At 45.0% G+C, this 15,486-nt stretch overlaps 1 protein-coding gene across 1 annotated transcript in view; it reads left to right on the top strand.

Annotated features, from left to right (window-relative positions):
• Nucleotides 1-1,268: 1,268 nt before the first annotated feature.
• Nucleotides 1,269-15,486, top strand: part of SMIM22 (small integral membrane protein 22) — a 31,616-nt gene continuing 17,398 nt past the window's right edge. Inside the window, exons 1-2 of the mRNA XM_033914706.1 lie at nt 1,269-1,349; nt 6,652-6,816. Coding sequence (XP_033770597.1) covers nt 6,684-6,816 — 133 coding nt within the window. The 5' untranslated portion in view covers nt 1,269-1,349; nt 6,652-6,683. The remainder of the gene's footprint in view (nt 1,350-6,651; nt 6,817-15,486) is intronic.

Below are 15,486 nucleotides of genomic sequence, written 5' to 3'. Positions count from 1 at the left end.
TAATGCTCTTGTGTCCAAATTGGAATGTCTTGCAATTAACAATATCTGAATTTGTATAAACAGAGAGCCCTAAACCCCCAAAGAGGGAGAGTTCACAAAGGATATTGTTGCAATTGATGTTATAATAAGGTGATATATTATAAATATTTGTTTGGGGTAAGGAGTTGTGAATGATATGGTCAGAAGGCTAAAATATAGAACAAAGTGAAGGGAACAGAAACCCCACGTAAAATCCAACAAAGAAAGAACAAGTGGGGAGTGGGATAGACCACGTCAACCTTGGGACAAACAATCTTTTATTTCAATAAATTCAAAATAAATACAGAAACACATGAATAAAAAACACATGTATAAAAGTCCTATGAGCGTGATGTCCTTATTGAAAGGATCCAGCCGATGACCCAACACGGTCCGTGTTTTAGCCCCTTTGGTGGGAGACCCTTGTGTGCCCTGTTGATTTCGTCTATGGTTTTTCTACCAGCCTTGTTTGTGTTCTTAGCCTTTTTAAAGATTTTTAAAGTTTGTATTCCCAACACTGGAGTGACACCTAGTGGAATAATAGACACCCCCCCCTGGGGCAGGCCTCCACCTGGGGGCCGAAACACGGACCGTGTTGGGTCATCGGCTAGATCCTTTCAATAAGGACATCACGCTCATAGGACTTTTATACATGTGTTTTTTATTCATGTGTTTATGTATTTATATTGAATTTATTGAAATAAAATGTTGCTTGTCCTAAGATTGACGTGTTCTATCCCACTCCCCACTTGTTCATGGGCAGAAGGATAAACATATTCTTATGAAAAGTGTGGCCCTTCTACACCAGATGCTTGTGAAGTTCAGTTCTCTTATTTTACTGGCTTTCTTCAGATGTGTCCTTGTCTCCCTCTTTGCTCTAGAGCAGGGGTGTCAAAGTCCCTCCTCGAGGGCCGCAATCCAGTCGGGTTTTCAGGATTTTCCCAATGAATATGCATGAGATCTATTTGCATGCACTGCTTTCATTGTATGCTAATAGATCTCATGCATATTCATGGCGGAAATCCTGAAAATCCGACTGGATTGCGACCCTCGAGGAGGGACTTTGACACCCCTGTCCTAGGACAAGCAGGATGAGTCAGCCACATATGGTTGTGTGCCTGACTATCTTACTGTCCACAGAGAACCTACGTTACAGGTAAGTAATTATACTGCTCCTCTGTTGTGCTCTGGAAAGTGAAAGTTCAGATTGGAAATCACCGTTCCGAGGCTGCTCCACCCACTGCACCTGCTGGCCCGGGGGAGGGACCTGGAGGCTGAAAGCGAAGCCACAAAACCTGACCAGGAAGCAGGCGAGAGTCCCCCCAGCGCAGGTAAGGCAAAGCCTGGCATTTAGTTAAAATGTTTGTTCTGCTTGGTTTCTTGTGGGTAATACCTGGTACCAAAGGATCTTTCCCATAGCGAAAAAGGGATCAGTTTCCTATTTCCCGATTGCAATCCCCTTCCCTACCTTTTTCCTCCTCAAGCGCATCACTTCCTTCTTTTCGACCCCCCCCCCCCCTCCCAGTCTAATAATTAATTTGGATTATTATAACTCTCTGTTTGACGCAAAAAAAAAAAAGTGACTTAATGAAACTGTTGATATTTTAACACCACCCAAAAAAAAAAAAAAAGTTTCGGCTCCTCTGGACAAAGGTGAGAGAGACGCCGAGTGATCCACTACTAGAAAACCAGTAAGGCAGAATGTAAAAGAGTTAGAAAAAGGATTTTTTAAATTATTATTATTGGGAAAGAGTGTATAGAAACCCAGCCGAATAACCGAGCCGCCGAAACCGCGTTAAATGCAAGTTACTAAACCTCCCCGAAAGTGCTGTAACCCGACGACGCTTATTTTCAGCTCGGGCAAAAGAAGCTTCTGTCGGCGCGAACTGAAGCTTGCGTTTGGGATTCGGTTCCTATCGGAGCAGCCCGGAATCCTGTGTAAACACGGGGGTACGAGGAAGCCTCGACTGTCGCCTGCGCCACTAGGCTGCGCCTTAAGTTTGGAGGAGTCGCCGACCTCGTCTTCCTGTCTTACTGGGCTGGCCCTGGTAGGTCGGAAAAAAGGCGCGCAGATTTTTGCGGCTCCGGTTACAAGTTGGCTTCACTAGCTGACGCTTCGGGCTTCGAAAAGCAGTAGCCGGCAAGGGCTCTGCTTCCACCGGGGACCTGCATTTGGCTTCCTGGGATTCTCTTTCTCTCTCTCTTGTGCTACCCAGAAGCCCAGCCTTGTTTACTACGATTACTAGTAATTATTTCTATAGCGCTACCAGACGTATCCAACGCTGTAGAGTCACTTTTGCTTCAATGTCATATTCTAGAGCAGGGGTGTCAAAGTCCCCCCTCGAGGGCCGCAATCCAGTCGGGTTTTCAGGATTTCCCCATTGAATATGCATGAGATCTGTTAGCATACAATTAAAGCAGTGCATGCAAATAGATCTCATGCATATTCATTGGGGGAATCCTGAAAACCCGACTGGATTGCGGCCTTCGAGGAGGGACTTTGAAAACACCCCTGTTCTAGAGGAAGCGGGATGAAAAGAATAAAGACCTGTTCAGTTATTAAAACAGACTTTGTCCTTGCTGGGGTTGGGCAGACTCAGGGATCTCAAAGTCCCTCCTTGAGGGCCGCAATCCAGTTGGGTTTTCAGGATTTCCCCAATGAATATGCATTGAAAGCAGTGCATGCACATAGATCTCATGCATATTCATTGGGGAAATCCTGAAAACCCAACTGGATTGCGGCCCTCAAGGAGGGACTTTGAGATCCCAGGGCAGACTCACTGGATGGACTGCACAGGTCGTTAAACTTTTACTACCGTATTTCCCTATCTGCTGAGCTTTGACGTCATGGATCTGCTCTGTGTCTGGTGCTGAATCTTCAAGACAGATGGGAAACTTCACAATATGATCCATGCCCGTTTGAGCCCATTCCTTGGGGTGGGATGGAGGGTGGCCGTTTTCTCCTGCTCTTTTGGGCTTCCTGTTCAATTGCAATCGGGGGCTGGGATCTGCTTCCACACTACTTGCATTCTATAAACTCTGTTCTCTCTTCCCTAAATCAAAGAATTATAGCACCCACTTCCCCCTCTCCAATTGCTCCCATCCCTGGTGTGCCCTATGGGTTTGGTGTTTCTCCCTCTTCCAGTGCAGTACACTTTACCTTGGTTGCTATGAGCAACATGTAGCTTTCAGCCCACCCCTGTGTCTTCCCTCTGCTGCAATTTCCTGTATATAGGATGTGGCGGAGGGAAACCAAATCTATTGTTCTTGATGCTGCTGCTGGCAACCAAGGTAAAGTGTACAGGACCATGGCAGAAGAGGGAGGGAAGGCTTAACCTTTAGACCAGGTGACATCTGTTGGATTGTGGCGCCCTGAGCCACTTCCTCACCTGGTTCAATGGTTAAGCTGGCCCTGCCATGGATAAATGTTAGTTCTTCCTGGTCCAGGTGAGATCCTTCCTTATATAATTGTACAAATTGTGTAATGCTCTGATTGGAGCATAGATCTGAGAAGCTGCAAGTCATTTACCCCTCAAAGCAGTTTACGTATCAAATCTCATCATCTTTCCCTGAGATGCTGGTTCACTTCTGTTGTCTGACCTTAAGCAAGTCATCTAACCCAGTTGTTCCCAACCCTGACAACTAGCCCTTATGAATATGCATGAGAGAGATTTGCATATAATGGAGGTGACAGGCATGTAAATCTGCCTCATGCATATTCATTAGGGCTAGCCTGAAAACCTGACTGGCTGGTGGTCCTCCAGGACAGGGTTGGCAACCACTGATCTAACCTTCTGTGCTCAGATGAAGTCTCTCAGTGCCCTCTTCCTTAGCTTGCGTGCACGTGGAGACATGTGCGCACAATGCAAGCAACACGGAAACCTTGTGCACCGGATCCAATCAGTGGGCGCACAATTCATGAGGATAATTTCTTTAGATCATTCAGGCATCTTCAAGGTGATGAGTAGAAAAGTTGTAATGGAGAGCTGTAGAAAATCTGACTGATGGGAACGGGTGGAAACTAAAGACTGGGGATTAGGGGGAAGCAGGGGGAAATGGGTAGGGCTCGGACATGCCCAGTGGGGCCCGGGCACTGCACGTGCTCAGAGAAAAAAAAAAAAAAAAATCTCTCTGAACTATTGGAGAGCTTATCCGCAAATTGGGAGCTGTTGGGACAACACCCATATGTGGCTGACTCATCCTGCTTGTCCTAGGAGAAATATCTTAACATATCAAAAGATCATCAATACATCACAGGCATTACAAAATGGTTAGCTGCCAGAACATCCTTTAAACCAGGGGTGTCCAACCTTTTGGCTTCCCTGGGCCGCACTGGCCGAAAAAAATGTTTCTGGGGCCGCGCAAACCCTGCAGCAAGACAGAGGAGGGAGCCAGCAAGACGGTAAACACCTGGGGGCAGCAGAGGAAAACACTGCATCGCCCTCGACCGGGGCCACACAAAATACTTCACGGGGCCGCAGATTGGACACCCCTGCTTTAAACAGTAAAGGACAAGTATACAGTTCAGAGAATCTGCTACAAAAGCCATTCAATCTAATGTTTTGAAAAACAAATTATTTATTTATTTAATTCTGCATCACGAACATCACTTATGCCGTTTTGGGTTTTTTTTTTGCTTTTGGATGAAAATCGTTCATGCATATTCATTGTGGATATCCTGAAAACCTGAGTGGCCAAGGGGGTACTCCGTGACTGACTTGGAAAACAGTGGTATACATTGTTGGACCTTGTGTAAATAAATGCCGTTAATCGGATGATTAAAGCAAGGTTTTCGTGTGGTTTGGAAGAGCGCAGGGTGGCAGTGCTCATGTTTAACACACACGTAGGGAATGCTAAGATATCTCAATCTCACTGAGCCATACCTCTTAGGGATAGGCAATCAAAACATTTTAATTTTGTGTTGTTTCCTCTCATTAAAGGGGAATTTTCATTTTATTTGGTTTTGTTTGGCTATTTTATCAGTTCCTGAAAATAGTTTGCACTGAGGAACGCAGAGAGAGGGGTGACATGATCGAGACATTGAAGTATCTCACGGGCCGCATCGAGGTGGAAGAAGATATCTTCTTTTTCAAGGGTCCCGCAGCAACAAGGGGGCATCCGTGGAAAATCAGGGGCGGGAAACTGCACGGGGACACCAGGAAATTCTTTTTCACTGAAAGGGTGGTTGATCGCTGGAATAGTCTTCCACTTCAGGTGATTGAGGCCAGCAGCGTGCCTGATTTTAAGGCCAAATGGGATAGACACGTGGGACCTATTCACAGAGAAAGGTAGGGGAGGGTCATTGGGGTGGGCAGACTAGATGGGCCGTGGCCCTTATCTGCCATCTATTTCTATGTTTCTATGTGTGGAAAGAGGGTGCACAATGCTTCCCACAGGTGCTGGTTCCACTATCGGGAAATGGTGTGCTTTTTTTTTTTTTTTGAAATACGCTCACTATTTCCAAACAGTATGCATTACAGTTGGCAAATGTTGAAGAGGGATGGTGGCGTTGTGGTTAGAGCTACAGCCTCAGCACCCTGAGGCTGTGGGTGCAAATCCTGTGAACCGGGGCAAGTCACTCAATCCTCCATTGCCCCAGGAATGATGATGTTATGATGGCGTCGTGGTTAGAGCTACAGCCTCAGCACCCTGAAGCTGTGGGTTCAAATCCTGCGCTGCTCCGTGTGACCCTGGGCAAGTCACTCAATCCTCCATTGCTCCAGATACATTAGCTAGATTGTGAGCCCACCGGAACAGATAGAGAAAAATGCTTGAGTACTTGATTGTAAACCACTTCGATAACTTTGATAGACAAGTTCCTGGAGGAAAAGTCCATAGTCTGCTATTGAGAAAGACATGGGGGAAGCCACTGCTTGCCCTGGATCGGTAACATGGAATATTGCTACTCCTTGGATTTCGGCCAGTTACTAGGGACCTGGATTGGCCACCGTTAGAATGGGCTACTGGGCTTGATGGACATTGGTCTGACCCAGTAAGGCTATTCTTATGTTCTTACCTAAAATAAATAATGTCATTATTGGATTGTGTATGTGCTATTGTGATCTGCATAGGTGTATGCGGAATATAAATTTTTAAAATAAATGACAAAATGTTGTTTTCTTGCTTGTTTTATTTGGAAACAACATGAAATGACCCAAGCTATCTCTCATACCATTTTGATTGTGCAGGTACTAGTCGTACACGTAAGTGCTTATCAGTTTTCCTTTCCATCGCTGAAGGGTTGTATTTTTTGAGATTCTTAGATAGAACACTATCATTTCAAGCAGGTAAATGGAACAAATGCGTAAGTGAATTTATCACGAATGCATTTTCTTACCAAACCTTTAGAAAATCAATTAAAACTTATCTTTTTGATAAATTTATCTAATTCTACTCCCATGTTGATGTATTTTCTAAATGCTTTTAGTAATATCGGTGTCTGTATGCAGTCTCTTCCTTTGTAAACCACTTTGAACTGTTTGTGGTACTACGGTGTACAAAAATAAAGTTATTATTATGTTGTTGTTGCAGACAGCCTATCTTAACCTCTCTCTCTCTTAATTATCAGTTTGCTGCATCTAATGACTGCATCTGCTGCCTCTCTCCCTCTCTTCTCTTGTTTTTTTTTTTCAGAACTGTGAGAAGTCTCTCCAAGGACAGCCAGCATGTCTCGAACTGGCAATCTGGGAGCAGAAATTGAGTCCCAGATACATGATGCCTTGAGCCGTCTGTCAAACAAGCAGATGTTCCAGTCGAACTGGGATATTGCTGCCTTTGTCGTGTTCTTTACGTTCATAGGTAAGAGGGGGTGAACAATGACAGGGAAAGCGGATAGGATGTGATACACCAACTTTCTGTGGCTACAATTAAAGTGATTTAAATATATACAAGTACAGTGGTACCTTGGTTTGCGAGCATAATTCATCCCAGAAGCATGCTCGTAATCCAAAGTAGAGAGTTGCGCGGGGACAGAAATCCCGCCCGTTCCCGCCAGGATCCTCTCTGTCCACACCCATCCCCGCAAGGAATTACCTCCATCCCCGCCCGTCCCCATAAAAAGCAGCAATTACTTCTGACAGGATCATCAATTCCACAGTTTCTTTTGTGTTTGCGCTGCTGTTTTCCTTGTGGAATCTCTTTGGTGGAACCCTTTTTTTGTTTTCTGTTCAGGTAATTCACTTATAAACCCCCTCTTTTACTAAGGCTGACATGTCCATTATATTATATGGACGAACCCAGCTTCCAAAGCCTTCCATCCCCGTGGGAGTCCCGTTGGCTAGAGTGGGGTCCCCGAGGGAGTCCCGAGGGCCAGAGGGGAGGTCCCCGTGGGAGTCCTGTGGGTTAGGGGGGATTCCCACGGGACCCACGGGATTCCCGCTCCCGTGCAGACCTCTAATCCAAAGCACTCGAATATCAAAGCGAGTTTCCCCATAGGAAGTAATGGAAACTCATGAGAATCTCAGAGAGGGTGAGAGCCAGAAGGCCTTGAGCATGCGCAGATGCTCAAGGCCCCGCAACAGCCCAGCATAGAACATCAACGGCAGGCACTTTCAGCACCGGCGCACGTATAAGCACAGTGCTGGTCAGTGGTGGGGGGGGGGGAGGTGGACAGCAGCTACTGATCATCTTGGTTGCGAAGGGAGGGAGCAGCGCTGGTGGCCTCGGGGGGAGAGGGGATTTGCAATGGAAACAAAGCTGGTACCCGGGGTGGGGTGGGGTGGTGGCAGCTCGCTTATCGAGTCAACGCTCGTTTTGCGAGTTAAAGTTTGCTCAAGTGTTTTGCTCGTCTTGCAAAACACTCGCAAACCGAGGTTTTTACTGTACTTATTTTGTATCTGGGTTAATGGACAATTAAGTGATTTGCCCAGAGTCACAAGGAGCTACAGGGGAAATCCAATGGTGTAGCAAGGGTGAGAGGCGCCCAGTCCAGTGCTGCCCCTTCCCCCACCTTCTGTACCACCCCCACCCCCACGTGCTCCTTCCCCATCCCCCCACTGCCACACACGCACCGCTTCCCTTCCCCAGTATCTGTGTAATGTTTCTGGCGCGGGCAACAACCCCCAACCTGCTGTCGCGTCTGCATGGGCTCTCCCTCTGACATCACTTCCTAGGCATGGGTCCAGGAAGTGACATCGGAAGAAGAGCCGATGCAGTGCGACAGCAGGTTGGGGGTTGCTGCTCACGCCAAGAATATTACAGAGGTACAGGGGAGGGAAGTGGTGCGTGTGTGTGGCAGTGGGGGGGGGGGGGGCGGAGAGGAGGATGGGTGCCGCACGCCTTCCAAGATGGCGCCCGGGGTGGATTTCCCCCCCCCTATTACTAAGCCACTGGGGTAATCAAAATTAATTCCCTTGACTCTCAGCCCACTTCACTAACCTTTAGGCTACTCCTCCACATCTAAAAGGAGTGATAAAGCCAGGAGAGTGAGGAGAAAGAGACCATAGGAGAGAAAGGAACAGAGAAACTTAGACGAGGGAAGGAAAGGTTGCGTTTTGATTTAGGGATATTTTTTTTTTTTTTAATCCAGAGAGAAGGGTAAAACCAGCCTGATGAAAAGAAAGAGCACTGTGTACCTGTGAGGTCATGGCTGGTAACTGTTGAGGTTGAGAAATCTAATAAGACTTCCTGGAAAGGGCAGTCCTCAGAACTTCCAGCTGGTGCCCCACAGCAAAATGAAGTGTGTGTGTGTTTTTTCCCCTCCTGTTTTTTCATTCCTTTTCTCCTCTCTCTTTGTTTAGCTTTTTGTCTTCTTTTCTATCTTCTAATTACATTTTGCCTGCATTTCACCAATTGTCTTGTCTATCTTCCCAGGTTTCTCCCTTGAATTTCTCCCATTAGACTTTATTTATTTATTCATTTATTTACCCGTCTTCCCATAGGAACCCAGAATGGGTTACAACGGTACATTCACAGTATAAGCAGACTCTCCCTCCCACTCTTGCTATGCTACCAAGTTTATTTAAAATTTGATTTGATCGCAATATCGTGATCCAATGCGATTTACAAATATAAAAAAAACAGGGTTTTAATTTTTTAGAAAATGCATACTTTAAGACTCTGACAATACACGAAACAAGAGGGAAACAGGTTGAACTACAATGTTTAGGAGAAAAAGAGAACACCGCGAATACCTTCCTTCTTTCCATCTTCTTCCAGATTCACCGATACTACCTGAGCTTCTCTTTACCTTCACTAGAATTGACCAATGATCTCCTTTTGTAACCCACCATCTATAACTCTTTTGTAATCCGCCTTGAACCGCAAGGTAATGGCGGAATAGAAATCTCTAATGTAATGTAATATAGGTTTAGAGCATTAGGATAGGGAATTGTTACCCATTAATTTTCTTTTATAGGGACCACTTACACCGGATCGCTCCACCCCCACCGGCACCACTCACTCTTCCTTCCGCTCGCTCCCCTCTTGAATCCCGCCACTCACTCGTTGCCTCCCGTCTTCATACCACCAGAAGTAACTAGAATTTGGTACCCTGAAATTGTTCACTTGGACATCGGTGAAAAAGCCAAACGGAGACAGCAGTATGCTGGAGATCCTCTTTCTACACCTCCTGTGCCGCCCCTGGAAGAGCGCCACCTGCCTCAGTGAGATTCAAATCACGCAGCGCCCGATCTCCTGCGCTGCTCTTGTGAGGCTGTAAGATTCGCACGGGCATTGTGCCACTGTATTAGAGCCACTGTATTAGAAGGCACCTGCTGTTTATAGGGGGGGAGGGTGGCACCAATGGTGCAGAAACTATGGCTATGAGTGTGATTTCTCTCAATTAAAACAGAGATTGAACAATAGGAGTCATGTGATCTTTATGCAATCTGTTAAAGTTATATTAATTGTAATACACTGTCAAAGCTTGAAAATTAATAAAGAATTTTTAAAGAAGTCGTGATCATCATCATAGATGATCACATGACTCCTATTGTAGCCATAGATCACACTCGTAGCCATAGATCACTGCTGTTTTCTAACATTGTTGCCATCATTACAGTCTGCTAGTGCTCAGGAAAATAAAAAGCCAACAGTGAGTAGGCAGCTGCCTCTGAACATTTTCTGCTGCTCCGCAAGAACAGATACTTAGGTCTGGGTCACAGCACCCGGTAACAACACCCAAAGGTGTGTCTTACATTTTTATATCTGAAATCTGTATGCCTTCTATGTTGTTCAATGGTCCAAAAATTGGAGACTGATCATTGTATTCTGACCCAGCTCACGTTCTGATTGTCTTATGCCCCATCCTAGTGTGCTCAGTGACGTAGCGAGGATGAGAGGCATCTGGGGTGGTGGTGGTGCCTCTCCCCTGCCCCCCCCCCGCCTCCACCACACGCATGCACCCCTTCCCTCTTTTAACTTCTCTGGCACAAATTGAAAGTGGATAGATTCCATACAAACGTAAGGAAGCTCTTCTTCACCCAGAGAGTGGTAGAAAACTGGAACGCTCTTCCGGAGTCTGTCATAGGGGGAAACACCCTCCAGGGATTCAAGACAAAGTTAGACAAGCTCCTACTGAACAAAGACGTACGCTGGTAGGGTTAGTCTCAGTTGGGGCGCTGGTCTTTGACCAGAGGGCCGCCGTGTGAGCGGACTGCTGGGCACGATGGACCGCTGGTCTGACCCAGTAGTGGCAATTCTTATGTTCTTAACTAACAGCCTGCATCGGGTCGACCTTCCCTCTGATGTCACATCTTAGGCATGGGACTCGGAAGTGACATTAGAGTAGCTGCTCACACCAGCAAAGAGATAGAGGTGGGGTGGGGGGAATGAAGGTGCATGCACAGCGGGGGGAGGAGCGGGAAGAAGCAGAGAGAAGGGGTGCCAGTGCACTCACCCAAACAGCACCTGGGAAGGAATTCCCCCCCCCATACTATGCCACTGACTGTGCTTACATAGTAGGACGATACAATGCAATAGGCACGGGGGGTGTTCAATAATATATCTACCTCAATAGGAAAGAAAACATCTTTGTTTTATTTTTTTAATTTGGTCCCCTGATAGCTCTATACACTTCATTCACCTTTTCTGCATTGACTTTAACTCCTTTGAAAAGATTTGTTTGATCTTCAAACCAGGATGTCACAGCTTCCTTGATGTCTTTATCACTTGAAAAACCGTTGTCCAGGAAGAGATTTCTTCAAAACTCGAAACAGGAAATAATCAGAGGGAGCCAGGTCAGGACTGCAGAGTGGATCGTTCAGCGGCTGAAACCCACATTCTCAGATGTCAGCCTGTGATTGTTATGACATGTGCACCTGCGCATTGTCATGAGGAAGCTGCATGCCTGCTGTGAGTTTTCCTCGTCTTTTCTCCTTGATTGGCTCCCACAAAGCGATCATTGTGTTGGCATAACTCTCCCCAATTTTGGTTGTCCTTCATTATTCCAGAAGACAGTTGTCATGACTTTGCCTCCATAACTTTTTTGCCTTGAACTTTTTTGGGATGGGAGATGACGTGTGCTTCCACCATTTTGACTCCATTTTGGACTCAGGATCTTTGTGATAGGACCAAGTCTCATCTCCAGCCACCAAACAATAAAAAAAAATTCACTTGGTCTTCACGGAGCATCTCCAAATTCTGACAGTACTGGATCCTCATGGCATTCTTCAGCATTCTTGCACTAACCTTGGACATGCCCAACTTTTCATGAATTATTTTCCAAACTGTACCTGCCAAGATGCCCATTTCTTCAGCTATACAGGAATCCTTAATTCATCTGTCTAAGAAAATTAAATTCTGAACTTTCTTGCCCAAAAGAATATGCGACGATTACAACTAATGCAAAACACTGAGGTCAGACTAATCTTCGGTCTAAAGAAGTTCGATCACGTGACGCCATACTTCAAACAGCTACACTGGCTGCCGATGGAAGCTCGTGTAAAGTTTAAGTTCGCCTGCCTCTGTTTTAAAGTTTTCTATGGTCTAACCCCTAAATACATCACTGACCTATTCTCCTTCTCAGCCAACAAACACAAGAGAAGCTCCCACTCGCACTTCGTTTCTCCCCCGGTTAGAGGATGCAAACTAAAAAAACACCATGGGCATCTTCTCTCACATCAGGCTGCTCTATGGGGTAAAGACCTAGAACAACTCCTATTGCCCACCACTTATGAGGTATTCAGGAAACGCCTCAAAACTCACCTATTCCTGAAATACCTAGACAACTGACCCACTTCCCTCCTTCCCCTCTCTTGCCCTTTCTCCCCATTGTTCCCACATCCCTTAAGTTAACTCAACTTGTACGTCAACTCAACTTGTACTCCACTAATCTTCTGTAAACCGCATAGAACTTAACGGTATTGCAGTATATAAACTGTTATTATTATTATGTCTATGGAAGTTGCTTCCACAGGCCATTCAGTGTGAGGGTCATTTTCAATTGGCTCTCTACCCCATTTAAACTGCTTGCTCCAAAATGTTACTTTCTAGGCTTTTTTCCCTTCTTATGTGAGAAATTGTATCACTGAACGGTGCTCCAAATCTAGCAGTTTCTTACTTGAATCGCACGAGGACTCTCCTTGCATCCTGTCTCTTGGAATGCTAGACTCATACTGAGCTGCTACTATGCATGAGTAACCTTGAGAGACATTTCATGACGTGCACAGACTTGTTGCAACATGCTTGCTACTTTCCTTCATACTCAGATAAATTGGATAGTTGGATGAGGATTTTAAAAACCCAGCAGAGGTGTCTCAAGTATCCACAAGTATTATTTCTCTAGCGAGTTTCCTTTTTTTTTTTTTTAACAATGTCATATGCAGGGCACTTGATCCACAATCTTTTAAGCAAAGTGACATCTACTGCTACGTAGCACAACAAAAGTTGCAAAGATTTGGGTATCATGCAAAATCAGTTTGTGCAGATGAATTTTGATTTGCTGTATTTACTTAAGGAAAATCAGCAAAAAGGTGACCCTTTTGGAGGGAAGGGGATGAGGAATAAAGAGGAACTTGTAAGGATGGTGCCAGGAAAGAGGGTTCCATAAGGTAATGAATGGGCTTCTTATGCAATTTTACCTAAAGTTTGATTTGTTGGTGCAGAGAAAGTATGTTTCAGCAAAAGGAAATTAAATGATGTGGGTGAGTTTTTCTTTAATGACTGTTCTGAGAGGGGAGCTGGGCACTTGAATAAGATTCATCTGCTCCATTATCCTACTGGAGAAATCCTTTGCAAAAAGACTTCCAAGTACATGGTGTGCCTGCATTTGGTGCTACAGGAGCAGCATTGACTCATCTCCATGGCAGGGCAGCTTGCATGCTTTTTAATAAGAGCTCTGGAGTAATACGCATGAGCCGACCCTCAGACATGAGAGACTGCTTCATTTCCTCTGCTTTCGCATTCCAACTCAAAAGATCAATAATTAAATGAAGTTCCGATTGATCGCTGCGGTCTAGTCAAAGTAAAATCTCCGTGTGATTCGTGAATAAATGAAACGTGTACATTTTCTTCTGAATTGAGGCTTTTGTTACTCGCTGTGCTCTTGAATTCCTGGACAGACTGCAGCAGAGTAACTTTGGGAGCAAAATCCTATATATGGTGTTGAAAAATCGGTGCTGAAAAAAAATTAGCATTAAGGCCCAGATTCTCTAAATGGTGCCGTTGCTGGCAGCTGACTTAAATGCAGCTGCTGATCACTTGTCAGTCACGTGACAGCAGGGCTGCCCAAATCCGGTCCTCGAGACCTACTGGCAGGCCAGGTTTTCAGGATATCCACAATGAACACACATGAGAGAGATTTGCATATCAAGAAGGCAATGCAGGCAAACCTCTCTCATGCATATTCATTGTGGATATCCTGAAAACCTGGCCTGCCAGTAGATCTCAAGGACCGGACTTGGGCAGCCCTGGTTTGCAGAATTACACCTCCCAGCAAAGGTTTTCAAGGCCTACATTTTCAGCACATTGAGGTGCGATTCCCATGCTGGGTTTTTTAGGTACTGATAGGCACCTTGAAAATCAGATAAAAATGTAGTTTAAACAACATTTTTCACTTGGATGCCCAAAAAAGCTGCACTGTTTATTGAATATGGGCCCAAGTGCTATTCTATAAAGAACACTCAGGGTTGAGCACCATTTATAGAATATGCCTAGCGCTGGGATCCATGCCTAAAGTTTAGATGTGAGGATGTACACTAACTAAAACTGGGTTTTAAGAACATAAGAATAGCCTTACTGGGTCAGACCAATAGCCCATCAAGCCCAGTAGCCCATTCTCACGGTGGCCAATCCAGGTCACTAGTACCTAGCCAAAACCCAAGGTGTAGCAATATTCCATGCTACCAATACAGGGCAAGCAGTGGATTCCCACTTGTCTTTCTCAATAACAGACTATGGACTTTTCCTCCAGGAACTTGTCCAAACCGTTCTTAAAACCATCTACGCTATCCGCTCTTACCAGATCCTCTGGCAACACGTTCCAGAGCTTAACTATTCTCTGAGTGAAAAAAATTTCCTCCTATTGGTTTTAAAAGTATTTTCGTGTATCTTCATCGAGGGTCCCCTAGTCTTTGTAATTTTTGACGGAGCGAAAAATTGATCCACTTGTAGCCGTTCTACTCCACTCAGGATTTTGTAGACTTCAATCATATCTGCTCTCAGCCGTCTCTTTTCCTGCACCTAAATTAGAAGTAAATCAGGCGTATCCTGTAATAGTGTATGTAAATTCTTGGAATTTCCATGACCTGCCCTTGCCGCTCCCATGTTCATGCGACTTTTCAGATCTACACACTAGAATTTACTTGTGTATTCTTTATAGAATACACCTAGCCTGATGCATGTGTAAATTCTAATTGTTGATAATTAGTGCTGATAATTGATTATTGGTCCCCAGTTATTGACACTAAGTGGTTCGTTATTAAATTGCGCACAGAAATTGAATGCGTGCCCAAATTTCTGCTTTCAATTTTGAGCACTATATAGAGAATGTGGGGGATTGTGTCTAATAGGAAATCTGCTCTGGGAGGAGTTCCATTTGCGGTGACCGTGCTGAAGAGACAAGTATAAAATGGGCATTGATACTGATCATGTAACATGAAATAAGCAAAGGATAATTCAACTACACATCAGATAAAACAAAGATCTGCATTAAATTGACTGCAACCCAGAAGTGGAACCCACTGTATTAAGAGATCCTTTTTCTAAACTGCGGCAAAAAAAGGCCTTAGTACAACCTTGCATGAGCTAAGGCCATTTTTACCACAACTAAAATGATGTTTTTGTACTAATGGCCATGTGCTAACGTTATCATTAGAAAATGTTACCACATGAGCATTTGCCACCAGGTAAATAAATCCTAATATATTTAATTGGTGGTGAGGTCTCTAGGGCTGATGTTGGACATGCTAGGGCCCAAGGCAGCATCCCTCTCTTCATTTATAAAATCAGCTGCTCCAGGGGGCCCCATGGGCTGGGATGTCCTTCCCTTCTTCCCACCTGGTTATGAAGCCCATCTAACTTGTAAAAATG

The sequence above is a fragment of the Geotrypetes seraphini genome, chromosome 11, assembly GCF_902459505.1.
Source record: "Geotrypetes seraphini chromosome 11, aGeoSer1.1, whole genome shotgun sequence".
Classification (NCBI taxonomy): Eukaryota; Metazoa; Chordata; class Amphibia; order Gymnophiona; family Dermophiidae; genus Geotrypetes; species Geotrypetes seraphini.
This window is presented reverse-complemented; position numbering and strand designations above follow the sequence as displayed.